The 9,980-nt window shown below is 52.5% G+C and overlaps 1 protein-coding gene across 1 annotated transcript; it reads left to right on the top strand.

Annotated features, from left to right (window-relative positions):
* Window positions 1–308: 308 nt before the first annotated feature.
* On the top strand, window positions 309–9,063 carry LOC311374520 (spermatid perinuclear RNA-binding protein-like; the record flags this gene model as incomplete). Its single annotated transcript, XM_084490355.1, has 7 exons — window positions 309–314; window positions 1,102–1,254; window positions 1,775–1,909; window positions 3,049–3,189; window positions 4,191–4,371; window positions 5,032–5,085; window positions 8,602–9,063. 7 exons carry the CDS (start codon window positions 309–311, stop codon window positions 8,679–8,681), a joined length of 750 nt encoding a protein of 249 aa, XP_084346481.1. The 3' UTR covers window positions 8,682–9,063.
* Between the last annotated feature and the right edge of the window lie 917 nt (window positions 9,064–9,980).

Raw genomic sequence — 9,980 nt, 5'->3', positions numbered from 1 at the left:
TGTGTGGTAGGGGGAGTGTGTATTTTACTCCCAGCCCAAGGGTGCTGGGTTTGAAACCTCGGATGTCCGCAGTCTGACCAGTACACGCCCTTGAACACGATGACTCACCCCCCCTGCCTGTTCCTTCAGAACTAAATCAGCTGAAATAATTCACTGCTTTATTTCAGACCAGTAGATAAATCTTTCAATATTAACTTGATTCATATGCACTGCCCACCGTTTAATTTTAATCCATTTATTTAGATTTCATAAAATGAATAAAGATGGTTTGAATGTGTGTGTGTGCGTGCATGTTGGTGCAGGAAGAGATGGAGGTGGGCAAAGCCATGTAATCCCAGAGCGCCTGTGAACAGAGGGGCTCACCAGAGCACAGAGCCAACATAATCCCCCCTCGCCCAATTCCTATAGAAGGCTTTCTCTCTTTTCCCCCCTTTCTCTTTCTCTTTCTCTTCTTCCACCTTTTATTTTCTCTGTTTCTTGCCTTGTTTCCGCCTCTTCCCTCCCTTTCTCTCTTTCTCTGTTTATCTCATCTCACTCAAAATGCTCCCATCTCGAGGTGTATGCTTCACTGGGCGGTACATATTCATCCTCTTAGGACCCAAAGCTCGGCCATCCCTGTCAAGCCCCGGCTCTCGGCCGCTCACATCTGTGGACATTTAGTGTCCGGCGGTGGAGCCGGCCTCCCAGTGAGGCCGGTGCACAATCAGACGCGGGGCGATCGATATCGGAGCAACTACTCTAACAAGCTCTGCACCGCCGCGTTTTCCCCCCCAAAACAACAGAGTCACGAGTGTTGAGCAGCTGCAGGACGAGGGAAAACAAGGAGAAAACAAGAGGAACAAGGCTTGCTGTTGTTGTTATCAAGTACTTGATGGGCAAAGTGCTGATTAACCAGCGTGTTTACGAGCCACGCGCTCCTGAAACATACGCTAACGTTATAAGACGGGCGTACCGCTGTGGTGCCACAGCCCGACGTGGTACATCTGTACATCTGCAGAAGCATCTGGTCCCCCCCCCGGTGGCGTCCTCACGGAGCCCCAGAAAAAGGGTGTAAACACTAGCCCGGGACGGCGTTATAAACCGTGAAACCCTCTCTCCCAGGTGCTGCAGGCCATGGGCTACCCCACGGGCTTCGACTCGGACCTCGACCCCATGAGTTCGGACGAGCGGTCGGACGGCGAGGGCAAGAGCGAGACGACGGCCAATGCCGGCGGCCACCCGACGCACTCCTCGGACAGCTCCAACACGCTGGAGGTGGGTGGCGCTTCGTTTCGGGATATCGCGTCCAGAGCAGCAGCGACGCCAGTGGCCCTGGGTCGTTGTGATTGGTCCTCTGAGCATGTCTCGCTCGTGTCATGTGATGCAGAACCGCATATATAATCTGTGTTGACCTTTTCTTGTCATTGTCATTTTTTTTTGAATGAGACATTAATTGGATTTGTGTTATTATTTTCATTGACATGCATTTGTGTATTTAATATATATTACATAACATACATGCTCTTGGTCATTCGGGCAAAAATGTAGATGGAATGTTGGTTGGTCCTTCGTGATGTAATTGGTCTGTGGACATGTGACTAAACACGGCAGCCACAGACCTGACCAAAACCTGCTCTGCCCGACGACAACACTGTTAGCCTTGCCACGCTAGCTGGGATTTTAGCCAACGTTGTTGAGCTAAACAGGCTAGAGACACACCCTAGCGGGCTTTGCTGAACACGCTAGCAGGACTAGCTCCATTGGGGTGCTGATGCTGCGAGCGCTCCCCCCGTAGGTGAGGACCCAGGGCCCCATCCTGACGGCCAGCGGGAAGAACCCCGTCATGGAGCTGAACGAGAAGAGACGCGGCCTCAAGTACGAGCTCATCTCCGAGAGCGGCGGCAGCCACGACAAGCGCTTTGTGATGGAGGTCAGAGGGACGGGACACGCACGCACGCACGCACACACATACACATACACATACACGTACACGCACGCACATACACACACACACAATCCAATACGAGAGCTTTGTGATGGAGGTCAGAGGTCATCACACACACATTACCACAAGAGTCCCCCAGACGTGAACAAAGGCAGCCCGTTAAAACTACAAATTGAGGGATATTAAAAAGCTATTACACTCACACTCTCTCACACACACACTCTCACACGCACGCACGCACGCACGCACACACACACACACACACACACACACACACACACACACACACACACACACACACACACACACACACACACACACACACACACACACACACACACACACACACACACACACGAGGTCTAAACAAAGGGCTAAATCAGAGGTCTGGGCGATCTGGTCTCACTGTGGGAGCGGTGTGTCCTCATCCACGCCTCACTGCTCCGTTGCTCTGCTGATTGATTAGAAGGCCTGGCTGACAGCAGGGTGCCGCTAAACAAGCTGTCTTGTTCGTCCCGGCTGAGTGACTGACTGGCTAACTGGCTGGCTGGCTGGCTGGCTGGGTGGGGCCGGCTGAGCCGTGGTTGAATATCAAACGGGAGAAGGTTCCAGAAGATGTGTGTGTGTGTGTGTGTGCGGGCGCGCTGGGATTGAACGGAGCGGTCATGCAAAAATAATCAGCACATCCTTTATGCCGGCGTATTCAATAAAGCACATTAGCGGGGATAAATGAATGCGCTAATCAGGAACGCGACTCCTATTCACACGTGTTCTTTGGCTGGATGTCCAATGTGGGGTTGGCTTATTTGGTGCGCCATTAAGAATAGATTAGGCATATCACGAGATCAATGAAGGCCTCGCTGACGTGTGTGTAGTGTGTGTAGTGTGTGTAGTGTGTGTAGTGTGTGTGTGTGTGTGTGTGTGTGTGTGTGTGTGTGTGTGTGTGTGTGTGTGTGTGTGTGTGTGTGTGTGTGTGTGTGTGTGTGTGTGTGTGAACCCTTATCATTGTAGGCCTTGTTCCACCTGTACACTCTCAATATTTCTTCCCAAAATGTTTGGATCTTTTTCTCCTTGTCTCTGTTAACTCTGGGTCCAGATAAAAGCGTTTCGATGTGTGTTTCCAGGTGGAGGTGGACGGGCAGAAGTTCCGCGGGGCGGGGCCCAACAAGAAGGTGGCCAAGGCCAGCGCCGCCCTGGCCGCCCTGGAAAAGCTGTTCTCCGGACCCAACGCCGCCGCCAACAAGAAGAAAAAGCCCCTACCTCAGGTAGACCCACACACACACACTCACACACTCACACTCACACACTCTCACAAGTACAGGATGTATACGCTACTGTAACCGCGGAGCACAGCACCGTTTACATAAACCAAATGAATAATTCATGGGAGGATGTTAACGTGATTGTTTGGTCGTTGCCCCACATTGTGCAAAAAAAAACAAAACAATGTTTTTCCGCCTCGTAACGAAAAACCCTGAACACGGATCCCCCTCGGTGTCCCCTCGGATCCTCTGCTGCAGCGCAACAAACCAAATGAGTTTGAATTAATCATCCGGGTTGATTTATCGCCCCGGCTCCACCGCTACGTCCGGCGTCCTCCATCTGGACCCCCCCCCCCCCCCCAAGAGACTTGAGTCGGGGGGGTGGAAGAAAGAGTGGATTCCTTTCCCCTGTTGACATTGCAGGGGGTGGTGCTCTCATTCATTCATCCTCCCAGAGCAAACGCACAAATTGCTCCACTTGAGCGTGTTGATTTTCCCGCCGGCGCTATATTTGCCCTCAAGCCCTTTTGTTGTGTTTTTCTTTTAGCCGCGATGTGATCAATGGCCGATCAATGGCCCCCCCTCTGTGTTTTACCAAGCGGCCCGACGCAGAGCCGCTCCTGCTTATCTCCCCACGGCGTCGGACCGCTCCATGTGGGACCGTCCGCCAGGGCGCCGTGCCACCGGCCTTGCGTGCGGCCCCACCCCCCCCCCCTCCCCCGTCCGCCCCGGCACGCGCCAAGTGACGACGGCCGCGACACGCGCCTTTGTTTGTGTTGGCGCCCGCGAGGCCCGCGCGTGCCTCCCCCTGCTGCGATTGTGCGCACGCGTCTTCACTGCGGCCCCCCCCACCGACCCCCCCCACCCCCCCCCACCCACCGCGTGCCTGTGGGAGCCCTTTAAGCTGTGTTTATACAAATGTCTCAGTTTGTGTGTCTGTGTGTGTGTGTGTCTCTGTCTGTGTGTGTGTGTGTGTCTCGATTTGTGTGTGTGTGTGTGTGCAGCAGACCAAAGGAGCGCTGGCGGCGGCCTCGGCGGTCGCGGCCCAGGTGGCGCGGGGCCGAGGGAGGACGGCGCTGACGAGGGGGGCCTTCGTCAGCGCCGCCGCGCCCGGATACGTCACGCCAGGTAGTCCGCCCGTCTGGACGGCCGCGGGCTGGAACCCCAATGCCCGCAGTCTACACAGTAGGCACACCCCCCACCAAACCCCCCCCCCCAACCCCCCTTCAGCCAGATGATCTTCACCCTGTGTGTGTGTGTGTGTGTGTGTGTGTGTGTGTGTGTGTGTGTGTGTGTGTGTGTGTGTGTGTGTGTGTGTGTGTGTGTGTGTGTGTGTGTGTGTGTGTGTGTGTGAAAGTATATTTAATCATTAAAACAGAAGGGAAGGCGTGTGTGTGTGTGTGTGTGAAAGTGTGCTGTATATTCCTGTGTTCATGAGAATGCCACACACACACACATACACACTTCAAGTTCGCTTTCTTGAAAACCTACAATTACACATTAATGATGTGTGTGTGTGTGTGTGTGAGTCAAGTCTCTTTTTGATGATGATGATGATGATGATGATGACGGCTTCAGCTAAACACTACGGATAAACAAACGGATTAAAAGTATCAGACGCGTTGAAGTACGCTGCCGAGTTTCCACTCGAGTCCACTCGTCGCCAAAGCCGAGAGTCAACAACCGGACCCTTGCAATGTCGTTGAATCCAAATGCACCGTGCTGTCTGTTTGCCTGTGAGGCTGAGCCCAGCCACCAGAGAGCGGATCTCCCCCCCCCCCGCCCCCCCTCTGTGTGGCGCTCCAGATTGTGTTCCTGAGGTCTCTCTCCGTCTCTCGCCAACAGGCTTTGGCGCGCCCTACGGATACACTCCTGCTGCTGCGGCCGCCCCTGCCTATGGTGAGCTAACACACACCGCTCAGACACACAGTATGGTCCGTCTGGGTCTTTGTCCGTCTCTCTGTCTCGGTTTGTCTCTCTCTCTCTCTCTCTCTCTCTCTCTCTGTTGGGCTCTGCCTCTGTCTCTCTCTGCCTCTTTCTGTCTCCCTCTGTCTCTGTTTGTCTCTCTTTCTGTCTCTCTGTTCTCTTTGGGCTCTGCCTCTTTCTGTCTCTGTCTCTCTTTCTGTCTCTGTTGGTCTCTGCCTCTTTCTCTATCTCTCTTTCTCTCTTTGTCTCTGGTCTCTCTGTCGCTGTATCGCTGTCTCTCTCTCTGTCTGTTTCCCTATCTCTCTCTCTCTGTATTGGTCTATGTCTCTCTGTCGTCCCCACCTCTCTCTCTCTCTCTGTCCCTGCTCTGTGATTGCCGTCCTCTGCCCCACATTACACTCATAACCCGCGCTGGAGGGGAGAGCTGAACCACACAAACCACGCTGTTTAGTGTGGAGATTAAAACATCCCCATGACCTTGTGTTGCTGTCTCGGGGCAAAGCGGTCTAATTGTTCATTAGGCCCAACCACATCGTTAGCTTCCTTCCCTCCTATTGGTCGTCATAACCGCTTCATTAATTGTGTCTTGCTTCTTCTTCACGTCTTTCACCTCCCTTTAACTACGCTGGCCCTTCACATCTCCTTCTAATGTCTCCGTCGAATTGGGCTCCCTTGTTTCACCCAATCAACACGCAGTAATGAAACCTGGGTGGGTTTCATCAGAGGCGGGTCTGGCTCTACGCGTGATGGTTACGCTCCCGCTCGTAGATTCTTTACGATCACCGCACAGCCACCAGTGGCACTGCGACTACCTCCTGCTCTGACTGCAGAAGAAGAAAGGAGATCCCCGCCCCCCCTCCCCAGAAACTGTGGAATCTAGTTGGGGACGCCTGCTGCAGTCCTGCTGCATTACAGGATATTAAGGGCAGGACAAAAGGTTGGAAGGATGGGATTTGATTGGCCATCACCGCCTGAGGCACGTGCAGCCCGAGTCCCCTCGGACTTCACTGACACAATGACAAAGACGTTGCTTCAGAGGAAGTGTGCTAACAAAGTTTTATCCCCGTTTCACGAGGTCTCGAATAGCACCGTGTTTCGTGTCGACGGGCTCCGTCTACAGCTCCGTCTACAGCAGCTAAACCTCTGCAGCGATAGGGCTCGCCCACGCGCGGCTCTTAGATGCGGCCGCTCCGGTGCGAGAATCGCCTTGTTTGCGTCAGTAATCGGTTATACCGGGACACCCGCTGTGTGGACGGCGGTCAAAGCGTGGATCCCCCGCGTGTGGTCGACGGAGGAGATGCCGGCGGTCCGTTCTGCAGGGTGTCCGGGCGGTGGTTCGCTCTCTCACACGCGGCTCTACCTGAACCCTGCCCCCGCCTTCTCCCCCCCCCCCCCCGCCGGCGAGGCGTTCCACAAGGCCGGCCCTGTGCGTAGCTTCGCGGGGGTAATTGATTGTGCATACTGCAGCGTGGTGGCGTATGTCGGCCGAGGCGTTATGAGTAATTGCCCGTAGCTGACAGCCAGGTCCCTCGCCGACACAACTCCGGCGTGTTGTGACTCCAGCAGCCTTCGGTTTGAAGTCAGCGTTGTACGACACACACTTCACTTCCCCTTGACAGACGTGGCCTTGTTGGACGCCTGTGTGTGTGTGTGTGTGTGTGCGTGTGTGCGGAGGTTGGGGTGTGCGTGGGTGTGGGAGGGTTGTGTGTGTGTGTGTGACTGTGTGGGGTTGTGTGTGTGCGTGGCTTTCTGGAGGAGCCTGTCTTGCGACCGCCGAGGTTCTGAATGGCTCCAATGTGCCTGGAGAGGTGGTAATGGGCCCAGGGACTCACACTGAGCAGCCCCCCCCGGGGAGCCCTCTGCTGGGGGGGGGAGGTGTGTTTAGAGGTGGAGGAGGTGCTCAGTGTGTTTAGAGGTGGAGGAGGTGCTCAGTGTGTTTAGAGGTGGAGGAGGTGCTCGGTGTGTTTAGAGGTGGAGGAGGTGCTCGGTGTGTTTAGAGGTGGTGGGGCTGGTGCTGTGCTTCAGGGGGTGCAGAGGGTCATCAGTGTAAATTCAGTACAGCAACGGGTGGAGGTGTGAGGGGGTTCTCCAGCCCGGGCTGAGAACGCAGACGCGTGGTTGTGTAGCGTTGAGAAGGCAGACGCGTGGTTGTGTAGTGTTGAGAAGGCAGCCTTTAGGTTGTGTAGTGTTGAGAAGGCAGACGCATGGTTGTGTAGCGTTGAGAAGGCGGACGCGTGGTTGTGTAGCGTTGAGAAGGCGGACGCGTGGTTGTGTAGCGTTGAGAAGGCGGACGCGTGGTTGTGTAGCGTTGAGAAGGCAGACGCGTGGTTGTGTAGCGTTGAGAAGGCAGACGCGTGGTTGTGTAGCGTTGAGAAGGCGGACGCGTGGTTGTGTAGCGTTGAGAAGGCAGACGCGTGGTTGTGTAGCGTTGAGAAGGCGGACGCGTGGTTGTGTAGCGTTGGTTCTCTGGGCCCTACCTCTCGGGGGGGGGGGGCTGCTCTGACATAATACTGTTATTCAGTCCTTCGCTTCAAAGACTAAATGAGGCCCATTCACCATTTTTGTCGAATGACTTCACACTTTCAGGGTTATTATTTTAGATTAAGATACGGCAAATGCCTCCGTGTTGAACAGAGCTCCTGTTGCTGATGTGTTTGACTGTGGAAAGTCACGGTTTTTGCTCGCGGTATGTTGACGACAACACAATGGCAACCTTTGATCCTGAAAGATGCTCTGTGTTACTTTTTACCTACGAGCCTGACTTTGGTTCCAAATTGCTTTTGCTCGGCTATTTCTCCACAGACCGAATATATTTAGACCCAAACTCCAGGGGAGACTGGAGACGTGGGCGGCTTGTATTTATCGACCCTCATTACTCATAATAAAGTGATGACGGCGGTGAAAAAGTTTGTGCTTTTGTGCAACATGTTGCGACCTTGTTGAGTGAACCTCACGCTCGGTGTGCATTCATGTGCAGGAATAAATGGGACCGGAGTGTGTGTATGTTACTCACCGTGAGGGCCCCTGCCGCTGCTCTGTCTCCGGAGACACACTTAACACGCCGGGCCCCTCATGCAGCAGACCGGGGGGGCCCCCGGAGGCCCCACTGGTAACACTTCTCTCTAATCGTTTCCCCTCTTCCACTTTTTAACACAACCTCCTCCTGTCCCTACTTGTCCCAAGTTTGAGTCTCAAAATCACACTCTCTCACACACACACTCACACTCCCTCCATGTCACACACACACACACACACACACACACACACACACACACACACACACACCCACTCTCACACTGTTGGTGGAGTGTAAATTGTGTTCATTGTGTGTTTGTTGTTGTGTGAGCAGTGTGCGTACAGACCTGTGCTTCGGTAGTTTAGCGAGCGTCGTAGCGTTCCGAGGAGGAAGGAGGAGGAGCCTGCCAGGTCATGTGACGTGTGAGGTGGACTCACACACTAGCGCTGTGCTCTTCTCATGTCTCCCTCCAGGTTTGCCCAAGAGAATGCTTCTGTTACCGGTCATGAAAATGCCCGCCTACCCCTACCCCGCCCACTACCACTTCTTTTAGCTCCCGGGGGGAGGGGGGGAGGGGGGGAGGGACACGCTGATCCACAAACCAAACGCACCTAGACCTGTTGTTTTTTTTCTAGTCTCAATGTTATTTTTCCTACGATTTCTATGGGGGACGTTTGAGTCAAACTTTAGCGAAACGATTTGTAAAAGTGGTTTTAAGTACTTTTTTCTTTTGTTCCATGTTCTGTTTTTTTTTTTTTTTTAATTTCCAAAAAACTTCTGAATGAGAAAAAAAAATACTGCAGGTTTGACTTCTTAAGATAAAAAAAAACTTGAAGGATTTGTACTGTGAATTGTTACCTCGTTCTGTGAGTCTAAATTATAAATATATATTTGAACTTTTTGTTATTTGTTGTGCTTATTCTTCGCTGGGAAGAGGTTAGCCCTGGGAAACCACACACACACACACACACACACACACACACACACACACACACACACACACACACACACACACACACACACACACACACACACACACACACACACACACACACACACACACCCCCTTGTACAAATCTGTGTGAGCTGTGTGAAGAATGTATAGGTTTAAATTACACAATGTGGAAATAAATAAAGTATCTCTTATAAAACGGGAACACTGCCTGGTGTATATATTCCCTCACTTGGTATCATAGAAACAAATACGACCAGACGACTGCTTTGGTTTCAAAATCATATGCATTTTCCCATCACTCTGAAGTGGAGAAGGTTTGTTCTACTCCTCCTGTAGAGACGCTGTTGTTCCAGAACCTTTAGCTCCGTACAGAGTCCTCCCGTCCGTCCGCCCCGCCCCCCTCCCTTGTGTGGCCCGGCCTCGTGTTGTAATAAAAACACAATGACCTCAGGAAGGAGCGCTCCAGGAAAGACCTGGAACATTCCACTTCCTCTCCACTGTCAGTGCTTTACCTTAGTGGCTGTTTTTCCATCTGCTGCGTTGGATTCAGAGTATCCATCTGTGGATCGGTTTCCACCAATGATCTTCTACTTTGACCGCCAATGTTTGAAGGGCACAACGCGACAAACCCATTAATTAATATTGGTTAATGCAGTAATGAGCGTTGTTATTTAGTGTTAGCATAGGCGTTCGGTTTAGGGTAAGGGTAAACTTTCAGCCTTTTCAATAATGTATTCATTAAGACCTTCATTAACATGAACAACATTAGTCAATGATTTATGTGCCATTAGTTGACTGTTAATTCACTTATTTTGATTAAGGATTAATTAATGTACCCTTATTGTGAAGAGTAACATAAGGGAGTTATGAATAGCTGTAATGAATATCTAGAGTGAT

This window comes from Micromesistius poutassou (assembly GCF_964030765.1).
Source record: "Micromesistius poutassou genome assembly, contig: SCAFFOLD_6235, whole genome shotgun sequence".
Taxonomy (NCBI): domain Eukaryota; kingdom Metazoa; phylum Chordata; class Actinopteri; order Gadiformes; family Gadidae; genus Micromesistius; species Micromesistius poutassou.
The sequence above is the reverse complement of the archived record's forward strand: the minus strand, read 5'-3'. Positions and strand labels throughout refer to the sequence as shown.